Genomic DNA, 15,992 nt, shown 5'->3' with positions numbered 1-15,992 from the left:
TTTTTGAGACAGAGTTTTGCTCTTGTGGCCCAGGCTGGAGTGCAGTGGTGCAATCTCGGCTCACTGCAACCTTCAGCTCCCGGGTTCAAGTGATTCTCCTGCCTCAGCCTCCTAAGTAGCTGGGATTACAGGCACCTGCCACCACACCCAGCTAATTTTTTGTGTTTTTAGTAGAGACGGAGTTTCACCATGTTGGCCAGGCTGGTCTTGAACTCCTGACCTCAGATATCCACCTACCTTGACCTCCCAAAGTTCTGGGATTACAGGTGTGATCCCTGTAATTACAGGGATTACTCTATTTTGCCACCACGCCTGGCCCAAAAGTTACTTTTAAAATATCACTTTAAAATATTTAAGATTCCTGATATAGCTGTTGAATCATAATGCCAATAATGGCCTTTGGCATGCGAATCTCTTCTTTTGACTTCGTTTTAAACAATTGGTTGAAAAAAGATTGATTAATTTTGAATAATTTCACAGTTGAGAACACTATTTATAGCACAGGTCATTATTATATAGATTTGACTATGTCCTTCATCAAATTATGTGCTCTGAAATGACTACATGCAGTCAAAGCCTGTCATGCCTGGATTGCTTCTCTATGAGAATGTGAATTGCCCTATTTTTAAGAAGTCCCTCTGTACTTCATAAAGTCGTCACTTTTACTTTTTTCATGCTTTGATCCATGACCCCCAAATACATTTTTACATAATAAGCTTTAATTATTCAAACTATTCTGTCCTTATATCTTCATAAGCATTATAGTTAATATATGGCCAACACAAAAACCTGCACATCGATGTTTATAGCAGCTTATTCATAATTGCCAAAACTCTTTTTTGTAGGGGGATAAGATTAAAGCATTCGAAACAATTGGACAACCAATATGTGATGAAATTTAATTAACTGCTGGTTAGTGTAAATGGGTGGATCTGGGGCAAAGAGGTTAAAGTGGACTGCTTTTTGAAGTATTGATAGTTTTGAAGTTCTTATAGCTCTCTTCATTCTATTAAATGTTTATTTGTAGGGGTATAAATATACCAAATCAGATAATATTTCAAAACTTTAATTTTTAAATTAGCTTGGACACTTAAACAGATTCTTTCCTAGAAACATCTTTGCAAATAATGCCTAATTTTTCTTCAGAAAAGGAAGTTAAAAGATATTAATTAATAGAATTTTAAGAGGAGTAGAGTCTCACCTAGATGTAAGCCAATAAAATCTGAGTCAGGAATTCCAACAAGGCTGGAGCCCAAATTTCAGGAGGAAGTGATGGTGGTGAGGGGGAATGGTAGTGATGGAGAAGGAGTTTCAGAAGTCGGGGAAGGTATGGAAACCCAGAATGGGACTTCTGGATTAAAGATGGGGTTTTAACTGCATGTTCTCACTCATAGGCAGGTGTTGAACAATGAGAACACATGGACACAGGGAGGGGAGCATCACACACTGGCGTCTGTTGGGGGGAAACAGGAGAGGGGCAGCAGGGGGTAGGGAGGTTGGGGAGGGATAACACAGGGAGAAATGCCAGATATAGGTGACAGAGGGATGGAGGCAGCAAACCACATTGCCATGTATGTACCTATGCAACAATCCCCCACGATCTGCTCATGTACCCCAAAACCTAAAGTACAATTTAAAAATTTAATTTAATTTAATTTAATTTAATCTAATAAAAAAAGAAGAAGAAGATAGGGTTTTAAAAAGGCTGAGTGCTGGTGAGTGGCCCAGTGTTGAGCTGAGTTAGAAAACTCATGTGGTGAGGCTCTTGGGGAAGGATAGAAATGAAGGCTAATGAGCTATCTGGTTTCTTGCACCCTACTGTTCCCCCAGAGTCTCAGTAGTGGTGCTGCTATGCTTCCAGCTGGTCAAGCCAGTTCAGAAGATTCTCTCCGATCTACCCCTAAAGTACACGTCAAATATGTTCACTTCTCTCCTCTCTGTTGACACCATTCAAGATGAAGCCTCATTTGTTTATCGCCTGGAGCACTGCAAAGTTTCCTAATCAGCAGCCCAGCTTTCCCTCTTACCCTCCCCTCAAGTCTCTTACCCAACAGCACCCCACCCCAGTAGCCAGAATTATGTGAACAAAGCATACCTCTTTCTTAAGTGACCCCTTGGCTTCAAATCCTTCATTGATTCCCCTTTGCATTTTAAATAAAACCCAAACTTCTTCCCTTTACCCAAAGATACTTCTCTACCTCATCAACCTCAGCTCATGTCACTCATCTCCGCTCGCTGGGCTCCATCACCACAACCTTCCCAGAGTTCCCTGATCCTCAGCTTGATCCTCTTCCTCACCACTTCACCCACCACCACCACCTCCCCATTTCTACCTCTGCTACTCTCGTGGGTGATTTCCTTTTCTTCCTCCAGGTCTCAGCTTAAATGGCACCATTTTACAGAGGCCTCCCACTAACTACCCCATGTACAAAGCCCCAGCCCACAGTTATTTTCCATGATATCACCTGTTTTCTTTCTTTTTGGACCTCTCCATAAATTGTAATTACTTATTAACTTGTTCAGTGTATCCTCCCTGGGAGATGGTAATCTCCCCTAGAGCAGGGACTCTGTTTCATTCAATGCTGCGTGTATAAAATCTTGCACATGGCAACTATAGAATATAGAAATGATCACAAGCACCTGCTTTCCTGTTATCCTCTTTGTCTTCTTCTTCCTCTAATACTAATACAGGAGTTATTAAGAAATCACTTTAGGCAGTTAGAAAGGGCAAAAGAGGCGGGGCAATATGGTTCACACCTGTCATCCCAGAATTTTGGGAGACCAAGGTGGGCAGATCACCTGAGGTCAGGAGCTCAAGACCAGCCTAACCAACATGGTGAAAACCTATCTCTACTAAAAATACAAAATTAGCCAGGCATGGTGGTGCATGCCTGCCATCCCAGCTACTTGGGAGGCTGAGGCAGAAGAATCACTTGAACCCAGGAGGCGGAGATTGCAGTGAACCAAGATTGTGCCATTGCACTTCAGCCTGGGCAACAAGAGCAAAACCTCATCTCAAAAAAAAAAAAAAAGAAAGAAAGGGTAAGAGAGTTCTCAGTGGAATTTTCCTTTAATAAAAAGCAGCCCCAAACCATTTCTTTTCTAACAGAAAACCTGAAAAGTCAAGCTGCAAGCACAGATAAGCAAGCTAGAAGCTTTCGTATGTAAATGCCGAAGCCAGACAAATTCAGTATTACAATTCCCAATCCTTTTTCCTTGTCACTACATACGTGGGTGTCATGGCACCAGCCAGGTAAAGCCACAGTGCAGGTGTCAGGGCAACAACCAGGTAGAAGCCACATTTGCATAATAAAGGATTAGGGTGGGAAGGCCATTCGCTTTGGTCTTTTCCCACAGGCTATGTAAATGGCACACCTGGTCAAACCAATCTCCGGGGCTTTGTGTAAATCAATCGCCGCCTCCTCAAGACTGTACAAAATCAATCACGTTCTACCCCAAAACCCAGAAACCCTCTTTTGGGCGACCTGCTTTCTCAGCATGAAGAAGCTTTCTCTCTCTTTCTTCTTTTTTGTCAACTAAACTTTCCTCTCCTTAACCCACTCCACGTGTGTATCCATGTCCTTAATCACCTTGGCTTGAGACAGTGAACTGCAGGTATTTCCCCAGACAATGAAATCGTTTCAATACCAGACCAGCCTTGATTCTGAGCCCATAGTAAGAATACAACAAATTTCTGTTTTTCAAAATATTGGCCGAAAACTGTTTGTAGAAGAAGGTGATTGGATTGAACTGTAAAGTATGGGCAGGCATTTCATAAAAGAGATGAATGGAGAAGACATTCTGGGACAAAGAGCATGAACAAAGGCAAAGAGGGAAATTTTGGCATCTTCCGAAATCATGGAAAAGAACACCCTAAGAGGTGAAGGTTCCTGGAAAATAATTGGCATGAGGGTTGTATAAACCAGGATGGGAAAGACAAATGATTGTAAAATGTCAGGGAGAAACTGCTCTTTGCCATGCCTTTGTATTAACCGCCTTCAAACTTTGTGTCTTCTCCCCTTTTCCTCAGTTTCTCATGGGGGTGGACAGGATGTCAAGTGCTCCCTTGGCTACTTCCCCTGTGGGAATGCCACGAAGTGCTTGCCTCAGCTGCTGCACTGTAACGGTGTGGACGACTGCGGGAATCAGGCCGATGAGGACGACTGTGGTGAGTGAAGCCCCCACGGTCACGGTGAGAGGTAGGGGCAGAAAGGACTGAAGGTGAAGCTGCTGAGGCTTCTCCCAACAAAAAAAGAAATGGGAAAAAAGAAAACCAAAGTGAAATACAAGACATATGTTGCTTAAGGAAATCTTACACTTATTTCAGTAGCTTCCAATATCCACTCTTTTTTTTTTCCTTCTTTCTAAGACCGGGTCTTGCTCTGTCACCCAGGCTGGAGTGTAATGGCGCAATCTCAGCTCACTGCAACCTCCGCCTCTCGGGTTCAAGCGATTCTCCTGCTTCAGCGTCCCGAGTAGCAGGGATAACAGGCATGCAACACGCCGGGCTAATTTTTGTATTTTTTTCTTTTTAGTAGAGACAGGGTTTCGCCATGTTGGTCAGACTGGTCTCAAACTCCTGACCTCGTGATCCGCCCACCTCGGCCTCTTAAAGCACTGGGATTACAGGCATGAGCCACCACGTCCAGCCTGTATACACTCCTCTCTACGTAATAGTATCACAGCCAATATTGCAGGCAAATAGCGGTTGCACATAGAGTAAATTTTAACCAAGATTTTCCAACCCGCAGCCCACAGGCCACATGTGGCCCAGGACACCTTTGAATGCGGCTCAACACAAATGCATCAGGTTTCTGAAAGCATTAGATTTTTCTGTGATTTTCTTAAAGCTCATCAGCCATCATTAGTGTAAGTTATTTTCTGTGTGACCCAAGGCAACTCTTCTTCCAATCTGGCCCAGGGAAGCCCAAAGATTGGACACCCCTGTAATGACCCACCAAACCTGCCCAGATAAGGTGTTAGAGGCAGAATGCTGTTGAAATTGAGAATACGATCTCTGGAGCCACATTGCCCAAGTTTGAACCTGGGTACAAGAATAACCAATTACGTAAACCTGAGAACATTTCGTAACCTCTCTGTGCCTCAGTTTCCTCATTTTATAAACGGGTGTGGTAATTGTGCCTATACTGTAAGAATTCAGGAAGATAAAGTGTAAAGAAATAGAAGATTGCTGGGCATCTAGGAGGTGTTATCTAATTGTGGGATGCTTTCCCTCTTTCTTATCTTTGGGAAGAAAAGTGAGTCCTCCTAAAAGGGACAAAACCAACAGTATGTAAATATAACTTACTTACTATTTAACCAGTAACCATACCTATGGATTTATAAAGCTGGTAAGTAGGGGTTCTGGCCAATTTAAACATCTGGGAAAACAGCTTTCCATTAGAATTTTGTTCATACTTCTGAAGCCTTAAAAATACAAAGTTAGAACCTGAATTGTTTGGATCTGAGTCACTGGGAAACTAAGCTCGGTTAATAATGTAAAATAGATTCCTCACCTGTCAAGAAATAAGGTATTATTTTAGGAGGACAAAAAGATGCATAACTGTTATATCTGAGCAAGTTGGAAGGAAAGCACCACACTCGGAGTTCCAATTGTGAGTCCTTTATTGCCAGCAACCAAGAGACAGCTAATGCTTAAAATTCTCTCAGCCCCGAAGAAGGGGCTTGATTTCTTTTTACACCTTGCTTAAGATAGGGGAGGAGGAGCCTAGCTGAAGCAGAATTTACAGAAGCAGAACAAGCAAGTTAGATAAGGAGGCTGGTTACCAAGAGGGGTATTCGGTACTTGCCATACAATCAGTTAAGGGGGTATTCACAATAGCAAGTGGGCTTGCCAAGCAGGATATGGCTACAATGGTTATATGTCTCTATAGTTCTAAGCACAGCATGACCCAGCACAGTAGTATGACCCAGGTATGCACTCAAGGGAGAAATGGCAGGAGGGGTGAGGCAGAGGTTAAGATGGAGTCTGTCTGGCTCTCAGCAAGATGGAGTCTGTCAGGCTAACACAGGGTAGGTTAGCACATAACAATGTTAATAGCCAAAGTGTCGCATAAATAATATATGCTAATGAGGCCTTGCTGTCATCACTTCCGCAGGAATTTCAGGCTTTTTAAGAAACCACCTTGAAGGAATTAAATTTTTGTTAACACAAAATAAGATGAATACCAGGCTTGAATATCCTCCTACCTGAAAAAAATCAGCTAGGCCACACAAGCAAAACTTAACTGAGCTTATTTCCTGAAGGTAACTGAAACTTGTTTCTTGTAAATGTCTCTGATAATCACAAGCAAAACTTAAATCATCTTTCTAAAATGGTATAAGGTAAATCACTTTTAACCAATCCCCTATCACCTGGAAATCCCATTGTAAAAACCAGTCGTGGAAAAGGGTGAAGAACTTCCTCATTTTCACTTTATGAGCCATCCTATAATACATGCCTCTGAGCTTTCTTACTGCCTGGGCTGAAGTCCCCCTGATATCGAGCCGTACTTTCTCTTGCTGTATGATAATATAGTTTTAAGTAAAACTTGATCTAATTTTATTTTTGACGCTTCCTAGTTTGAAACACTGTTTGTATGTGCTGTGAACAACTCAAGTATAACCACACTATCTAAACTACTGAGCTTAAGCTGCAATTGTATTTGATTTGGATGCCTATAAATATGTTTTCATTTTTTTAAAACAAAATCTTGTTAAAATAAATTAATATTACATAATTTTTTAATTAGATGAAACAGTGTTCTGCCCACTGCCAGCCAGTTCCCCCTCGACCTGCTGGCAATTCAAATAGAGAGTTCTAAACAGAGTAACAGGAAAACTTCACTCCAATTAAAATGGCAGCAGGAAGCAGGAAAGGAGGGTGGTAGGAATAGCAAATTTACCACCAAATGTAGCTTCTCAGTGGAAAAAAGCTTGGGAACTCTAGCTTTAGTATTAACTTTAAAGAGGCCAAGTGGCAAAAGTAGCAATCCTTACAGTAATAATCCTTAAAATCATGCAAGCTTCTCAGGATTCACCAAAAAGCAAATTTAGACAGAGGCAATAGGGCATTGGGGTTTTAGAGAGCAAGTTCAATAGTCAGAGTTAAATTTTAGCTATAAAGGAAGGCAAAAAAATGGCTGTTTTCTTTTCTATAAAAGGGGAGTAGTAAGAGAATCCGTTTTCGTGGGTTGTTAACAGGAGTCCATGAGACAATGATGTATCTGAGGTGCTTAGCAGAGTACAGATGCTACGGGCTAAATGCTTGTGTCCCCCATAAGGTTCCTATGTTGAAGCCCTATCACCCAGTGTGATAGGATTTGGAGGTGGGAATTTGGGGATGTAATTAGGAATACATGAGGTCATAAGCGGGGATTAGTATCCTTATGAGTCCCAAAGGAGCTTGCTTCATGTCTCCACCATGTAAGGAAACAACAAGAAAAGTGCTGTCTGTGAACCAGAAAATGGGCCATCACAAGGCCTGACTTTACCAGCACCCTGATCTCGGACCTTCCAGTTTCCAGAACTATGAGAAATAAACGTATATGTTTAAGCCACCCAATCTATGCTACTTAGTTATCATAACCTGAGCTGACTAAGACAACAGGACATGAAACTAGCACTCAATAAATGTTACCTAGTTTACCAGTTAGTTGTAGTTATTTTATGAACATAATGACCTAAAAGTAACCATTATTTAGCTTATCGTTCCTGGGGTCAGCAATTTTGGATGGATCCACTGAGATCAACTAGGCAGTTCTGGTCTCAGCTGGATTTTCCTATACACCTGCGGTCATCTATGGATCAGCTATGCCATGATGCCTGGGACCTTGTCTGTATCCTTAATTCACCATTGCCAACATTTGAAAACCCTCAAGTCCAGTTTTGGAAAACTGGGGAAAAAGGGACATGTCTAGGTAAAAAATCACTATTTCAATTTGTTGCTGATCTTCTTATGCCGGAATCACATAACCTTCTTGAAATTCACCTAGACTAGTAGATCTCCAAAGGTAGTCCTGAGACCAAATTCATCAACATCACCCAGGAAGTTGTTAGAAATACAAATTTTGGCCGGGCCCAGTGACTCACACCTGTTAAATCCCAGCACTTTCAGAGGCCAAAGTGGGAAGATCGCTTGAGCCCAGGAGTTGGAAGACCAGCCTGGGCAACATGTCAAAAACCTGTCTTAATTTTGTTTAAAAAAAAAAGGAAAAAAAAATTATTTAAAAATATTTATCTAAAACTTTTAAAAACGAAATAGAAATTCTCAGGTTCCATCCCAGACCTATTGAATTAAAAGCTCTGTTTCAATAAGAGCCTTGTGTCATTCTAATACACACAAAGTTTTGAGAACCATGAACCTAAACCCAATGAGCAGAAAATCAGGAAGGTATGCAAAATGGTAGCAAAACAGAGATACATTAGAATCAAGTTTTCCATATGGTAAGTAAGCATTCTAACTTGCTCACAAACTCCATTGTTATCAATTATCTACAATTTTTAGCTCCTCTTGGAAAACCAATGATATTCTACTAGTGACAGTCATCTAGAAATAGAAGAAAAAAAAAAAAACTGTGTTCAAAATCTCAAAGATGCCCAATTGGCATTCTACTGCTGTCCATGCAAAAATAGGCTGGAACTTTCCAGGAAGGATGGCAGAATTTCATCACCATCTTTAGAGTCCAGGTGATGGAAAAATTATGAGATGCAGTAATTTTTGCTTATCTCTAATTGCTTTAATTTCCCTTGCCAGCTGTGTGGTTTTTCCTTCATTTTATAGTATCTGGATCATTTATGCTCCCAAGGCTGTTCTCTTTTTTTTCTTTCTGTCTTTTTTTTGAGGTGGAGTTTCGCCCTGTCGCCCAGGCTGGAGTGCGGTGGTGCGATCTCAGCTCATGGCCATCTCTACCTACTGGAGTCTAGTGATTCTCCTGCCTCAGCCTCCCTAGTACCTGGCACAGGCCACCACACCTGGCTAATTTTTTGTATTTTTAGTAGAGACAGGGTTTCACTGTGTTAGCCAGAGTTGTCTCAATCTCCTGAACTTGTTCTCTACCCACGTCAACCTCCCAAAGTGCTGGGATTACAGGTGTGAGCCACCATGCCCAGCCAGCTGTTCATTTTTAAAATATCCATATGTAAATTCTGTTTAATGCTAATTAAATTAAGTCAGAAGTTGGTTCTTTTCAGAATATGTAAACCTCATGCATATTTTCAGTCATGTAAAATACAGTATCTTAACATACAAATATAAAAAAACTCCATAATTAAAAATCACTTTTAAGAGTCATAACTTACAACTTAATAGAATATTGTCAAATAAAATACCTTCTTTTAATGAAAGAAAGGGATTTTTCTTTTTCTTTTCTTTTTATTTTTTTTGGAAACACAGTTTCACTCTTGTTGCCCAGGCTGGAGTGCAATGGCACAATCTCAACTCACTGCAACCTCCACCTCCCGGGTTCAAGCGATTCTCCTGCCTCAGCCCCCCGAGTAGCTGGGATTATAGGCATGTGCCACCACACCTGGCTATTTTTGTATTTTTAGTAGAGATGGAGTTTCTCCATGTTGGTCAGGCTGGTCTCAAACTCCCAGCCTCAGGTGATCTGCCGGCCTCGATCTCCCAAAGTGCTGGCATTACAGGCATGAGCCACCACGCCCGGCTGGGCTTTTTTTCTTAATTAGACCTTTTAAGGCATATCTTAAACTCCAAAAACCTCTCCCTTCTTCTGCCAAGCTATTTAAACATTGACGCTAATAATAATTTTTTTGAATGGAAAAATAAGTCAAATGGAAATAGTAGAAATAAAATTTAGGGAGATCACTGAAAAAAATGAAACACCAAGTGAATTAAACTGAGTCCCTATATTTGAACTAAAATATGAACTATATTTAGAAAGAACTGTTACTTTTGTGTTATCATAGGCACTTTAAACAAGTACTCTTATTTAGTACATATTAAGGTCCCAGTTTTCTCAGAAAACCCATACACAATTTCCCTATAACCAAACACTTTATTAAGTATAAAAAATAAAATATTTCAGCACAAAGAGCATTGAGACGTTAAATCAGTGAATATTTTTTATGGACACAATGCAAGCAAAATCAATAGATTTAAATTTTTTTAGTTGAATTCGTATGAATCTCTTTTTTCTAAAATATTTACACAATATGGAATTTACATATGTATAGAGACACATATATATATATATATGTATATAAAACTCATTGCACAATTTTTATAACTTTTTTTTTTTGAGACGGAGTTTCACTCTTGTCGCCCAGGCTGGAGTGCAATGGTGCGATCTTGGCTCACCACAACCTCCAACTCCCAGGTTCAAGTGATTCTCCTGCCTCAGCCTCCTGAGTAGCTGGGATTACAGGCATGCGCCACTATGCCTGGCTAATTTTGTATTTTTTAAAGATGGGGTTTCTCCATGTTGGTCAGGCTGGTCTCAAACTCCTAACCCCAGGTGATCCACCCACCTCGGCTCCCCAAAGTGCTGGGATTACAGGCATGAGCCACCATGCCTGGATTTTATAACTTTGATCCTTACTGGTAAGCTTCAATATAGAAATGTATAGATGTTTCCTGAGTTATGCCATTTTATATAATTCCCATATAATTCCATATGTTTTTGTCATGTGTCACTAATCTATTCTCTACTCAGAACTGTCATAGACACAATCAAACAGCATAAGGACCAAAAAAAAATTTTTAAGCCATCAGAGCAATGTTTGATCAGAGCAAAGACAAACCCAGAAAGGAAGGGACTTTCAGTTTTTCAGCTAGAACTGTGATACCTGAGAGGGTACGTCTGGGTAAATACCAAAGGAACCTGGTAACAAAAAGTTGAGGATTCTTCTTTAGGAATCATTTGTGTTCATTTTCAAATGAGTGCAAAAGCAGTAGCAAAAATGTTAAAGAAGCATCAAATTCTCAGATGCTATTAAATTAGTTCACTACTTCTAGGTTTCTATTTAAAAGAAACTCTTTGCATTTCCAGATTAGAATTTGCTCTAGCATCCCTTGTTATAAACAGAAGGCTGTGCTAAATGAGGGCTCCCCCTCATGGTTACATTAACCAAACCTTATCCTAGAGACAGGTTGAATTACTAGACTGAGAACACCAGCGTTCTGGTACCACTCCTCTGCACTCTTGTTCTTTAGCACTTTAGCAGCCTTGTCTACAGGAAAAGGATAAAGGCCTTTGTCAGTCTGTTTACATACTGGCAATTCTGTAGCCCACAGGGGAAATGGAAAACCCCTTCTAATACATTTTGGGTAGTTTAGTGCATTCATACCTGCCAAAAATTAACATGCAAATAATGTGACCTTATTTGGAAATAGGGTTTTTGCAAATATAATGCAGGTAAAGACTGACATCATACTAGATCAGGGTGGGCCCTAGATCCAATGACAGTGTCCTTGCAAGAGATAGGGTATGGCATACAGAGATGCTGGAGAGAAGAAGGCCATGTGTGAAGACAGAGGCAGAGACCGGTGTGATGCTGCCGCAAAGCAAGGAACACCAGGGGCCATCAGAAGCTGAAAGATTCTGCCCCAGAACCTTCTGAGACGCTGTGACCCCGCTGACACCTTGGTTGCAGACATCTGGCCTCCAGAGCTGTGAGAGAACAAACTTCTCTTGCTTTTTTTTTTTTGAGACAGTCTCGTTCCATTGCTAGGCTAGAGTGCAGTGGGGCAACCTCCGCTCACTGCAACCCCCACCTCCCGGGTTCAAGCGATTCTCCTGACTCAACCTCCCAAGTAGCTGGAACTACAGGTTCCACCACACTCAGCTAATTTTGTTTTGTTTTGTTTTAGTAGAGACAGGGTTTCACCATTTTGGCCAGGATGGTCTCGATCTCTTGACCTCATGATCTGCCCGTCTCAGCCTCACAAAGTCCTGGCATTACAGGCATGATCCACTGTGCCCAGTCAACTTCTCTTATTTCAAGTCGCCAAGTTTGTGGGAATTTGTTACTGCAGCCCTGGGGAACAATGCAGGTAGGACAGGGCATGGAGAAGGGCTATCTTCTGTGGACCTAAGTAAATATTAAGGCCGACATAAAGTCCTGGTCCAGATTAAAGCGAGCCTTTGAATTTAGTCTTAGTGAGTTTTGGACAGTATTTCCAATGAGCTGTTCTCATGCATAATTGTAAGTGGCACAAAACCTCCTAAAGATGATTTTGCTTCACTGTTCACCTGCAGTTCTGGGTTGTACTAAACTTGAACCACATGCGTTTTACCAGGTGTTTTGTACTCTTTTATGGAGAGTCAGGTATGGCTATAGGAGGCATGGGGGAGGCTCAGAAACACAAAAGTTTATTATTCTCACAGGTTGTAGAGACAGGAGGCAGGGCATACCACACAGGGCTAGATGGGAAAGACACCAGGGTGCTCAGGAGGAGGAAGACAGGGGTGAGAGGGGATGCATCAAGCCAGAGCCTTTAGTGGGGTTTCCAAGGGAAACGCAAGGCAGGGCTGGGTGAGCAGCTTAAGATGCACTGATTTGAATAATTTTGGAAGGTTCTAAACTCCAGGGGTAAGCCTTACTTCCCTACCTGGTCCTTACCTCCCTGCTGCCTGGCTCTAGGATGACGAAGGCGGAGGACTATTGCCTCCAGGGTGTGTGGGCGAAGAGGAGGTCTGGGTCTCCATTGGTTAGCTTGCATATCAAATGCATGCTCTGAGCACCCTTTGCCCAGACAAACCCTGGGAAAGACAATCTGTTCCTCACCTAGAAAGGTTTTTTAAAAGATGTTAAACATCCAGTGGGCAGGGTGGAAAGGCCAAGTTCGGCAGATAACCTGAGGTTAGGAGTTAGTTAGATTTCAGTTTTAAAAAGGTAAATTATTTTAACTTTCCTTTTAAAATATCATATATAAGAGATTAGATGAACTTCCAAACCTAAAATGGCAAGTATAATAGTATTTCCATTTTGAGTGCTTTCTACATTTTACTTCATTTAATCTTCATGGCAATCCAAGAGAAACGTACAATTTTTGCTCCCTTTAAAGATGGGGATATTGATTCACTGTGCTACGCATGGTGGATGTCTGTTTTGCATTGTTTTAAAGGAATGGTTGTGGCTGGGTAGTTTATGAACCAAAGAGGTTTCTTTGGCTTATAGTTCTGCTTCCTGTACAAAAAGCAGGGTGCCAGCATCTGCTCAGCTTCTGGTGAGGGCTCAGCTGCTTCCACTCATCGCAGAAGGCAGAGGGGAGCCAGTGTGTGCAGAGATTACATGGGAGAGAGGAAGCAGGAGAGAGAAGGGGTAGTACCAGGCTCTTTTTAACAGCTAACTCTCTTTTGAACCAATAGAGTGAGAGAGAAGTCATTCACCTTCAAGGGACAGCATTAATCTATTCATGAGTGACCCACAATTGTGATCCAAACTAGGACCCACCTCCCAATACTCCTAATACCACCACATTGGGGATTAAATTTCAACATGGGGTTGGGTGGGAACAAACATCCAAACGATAGCAGCAGACATGGCAATCAGCTCAACTTCTCAAGTGAGTAAGAAATGTAAATCTTTATTTTTCTGTGGCCAAAGTTAATTTATGCTACAAGTCTCCGTTCTTCGAAGTGGTAGAAGTCTAAACCAAGGCAGTTAAAGGTCTAATTCATTTTCCTTCACTTGGGATTGCAATTGAGCTCAACAATCTCTGTGTGCCGGGACATTGTGTAGGGGATCTGGTTGTCTGTTATCAGCTAAGGATAGCAGCATCCTCTAAGATGTGCATAAATCTATCTGGTCCTCTGCCATAAGTCACCACTCTGTCATCTCCTGCCTGTCTTAGGCCCTTCCACATCCAGTGCCACTCCTGCCTACATCTGTGGCATTCTGGGGCTCACAGGAAACATTTAGTACTCCTGAGCCAGGCTGAGCCCAGGAGAACTTTCAAGCTCATATTTCAGTCCATCTGCCTAGGCCCTTATGGCCATTTCTACTCTGCTATTCCCATGTCAAGCCAGAGTGTGCAGTAATTCTGTGGGTCCTGCCATACGTATGGCCTCTACTTAGCAAAGGATATCAGGCTACCCCTGCCCCAGAGCCCAGAAACCAATATGGGAAATGTGTGGTTTCCCCTAGATGCAGCCCAAGGAAGAAGGAAGGAAGAAAGACCCCTCCACTCTCTCTTTCTGGTACAAGGTTTTTGTTCAGTCTGAGAACAGCAAAGCTCAGCTGTTCTCTTTTGTGGTTTTCCAAATCAATTGTCAGTGATCAAATTTAAGCATTTAAAAATCAAATACCAAGAAATTTGACTCCCTTATTATCTGTAAACCTCTGTGTCATCCCTTTCATGCAGTTAAAGTGGGAAATTCTGGCTGTGTGAAATAGGAAAAGTGGCAGAAATTGCAAGGAATTTAAGAGAAAGAAAACTTTGTTAATACCCCAGAGCATTTTTCCCATTACTGGCCTGGCACGCACTAATCCATGAAATTTGATAAGCAGTACTTATTTATGGGTGCGATGGTGATGATACATGTTTTCAAATAAGATTACAAGAATGTTTGAAGTATATCAAGTACTTTTTAAATTTTTAATTGGTCCTGCCTTTAAAATTCTGGAACATTAATTATTCCATCATTTCCAAAGTACAACTTTCTATACAACTATCAGAATGACGGCAATGCCAGGTGGTTTGCTGGAGATGTTAGCTGTTCTCATTTTAGAATATTCCACTGAAGTTGGTGGTTTGTCTTTTTTTCAAGTTAAAAACACAGAAGGATACACGTTGCATGCCTGTATCAAAATATCTTATATACCCCGAAATATATACACCTACCATGTACCCATAAAAATTAAAAATGTAAATAAAACACATGAGGAAAAGTGACGTGGGCCATAAATATGTGTGTTAAAGTATAATCATGCATTGTATTTTCAAATTTTTCTGGTTTTCTATTTATTATTCTCAAAATAACTTTGCAAATACCTAAGTAGCTGAACTTTAGGCTTTTCTGAAAATACAGAGCTAGCTTTAATCTCAAATTTGTTTATTTGTGTTTTTCCAATGATATTTATACAATGTATGGGTTACCACCACAAAGATTTTCCTCTCAGGACACTGCCCCTTATATAGGACACAAAATGTAATTCATTAGTGGCCTCAAATTCCTTTAAAAGATGCCCAGGATAATGTCATATCCTTTAATTTCCATAAAGAGTTACTTCCAAAATGTATTAAGACCCCAGAAAAAGGTATATATATTCTGTCCCACAAACTTATGTTGTCATTAATTTTAAAGAAACTCCACACAGTTTGATGAATTGCTCTGCCTGGCCAGCCTGCATTCCAAGGTTTACTCTAGTGGCCCAGGGCACCTCTGTTCTTGGGGATAATAACTTCATTTTACTTTATGAGCAAAAGATGTTCCACTGTGTTCCAAGAATGAGTACTGAAAGTTGAGTAAATATGTGAGAATCAGAAAGGCTCCACTTTTGCAGGGTGTGGTGGCTCATGCTTGTAATCCCAGAACTTTGGAAGGTCTAAGCAGGCAGATCACCTGAGGTCAGGAGTTCAAGACCAGCCTGGCCAACATGGTGAAACCCCATGTCTACTAAAAAATATAAAAATTAGCCAGACATGATGGCATGTGCCTGTAATCCCAGCTACTCGGGAGGCTGAAGCAGGAGAATCGCTTGAACCCAGGAGGTGGAGGTTGCATTGAGCTGAGATTGCACTTTTGTACTCCAGCCTAGGCAACAAGTGAGAAACTCTGTCTCAGAAAAAAAAGAAAGAAGAAAGAAAGAGAGAGAGAGAGAGAAGGAAGGAAGGAAGGGAGGGAGGGAGGGAGGAAGGAAGAAAGGAAGGAAGGGAAGAAGAAAGAAAGAAGAAAGAGAGAGAGAAAGAAAGAAAGAAAGAAAGAAGAAAGAAAGAAAGAAAGAAAGAAAGAAAGAAAGAAAGAAAGAAAGAAAGAAAGAAAGAAAGAAAGAAAGAAAGGAAGGAAGGAAGAAGGAAAGAAAGGAAG

General features: G+C 41.2%; 1 protein-coding gene across 1 annotated transcript in view; it reads left to right on the top strand.

The window, feature by feature from the left end:
- The window catches only part of RXFP1 (relaxin family peptide receptor 1), a 154,821-nt gene that overhangs the window by 49,801 nt on the left and 89,028 nt on the right, over positions 1 to 15,992 (top strand). The window contains exon 2 of the mRNA XM_017526017.1: positions 4,031 to 4,168. Coding sequence (XP_017381506.1) covers positions 4,031 to 4,168 — 138 coding nt within the window. The remainder of the gene's footprint in view (positions 1 to 4,030; positions 4,169 to 15,992) is intronic.

This window comes from Cebus imitator, unplaced genomic scaffold (genome assembly GCF_001604975.1).
Source record: "Cebus imitator isolate Cc_AM_T3 unplaced genomic scaffold, Cebus_imitator-1.0 Scaffold40, whole genome shotgun sequence".
NCBI classification, from domain to species: domain Eukaryota; kingdom Metazoa; phylum Chordata; class Mammalia; order Primates; family Cebidae; genus Cebus; species Cebus imitator.
The sequence above is the reverse complement of the archived record's forward strand: the minus strand, read 5'-3'. Positions and strand labels throughout refer to the sequence as shown.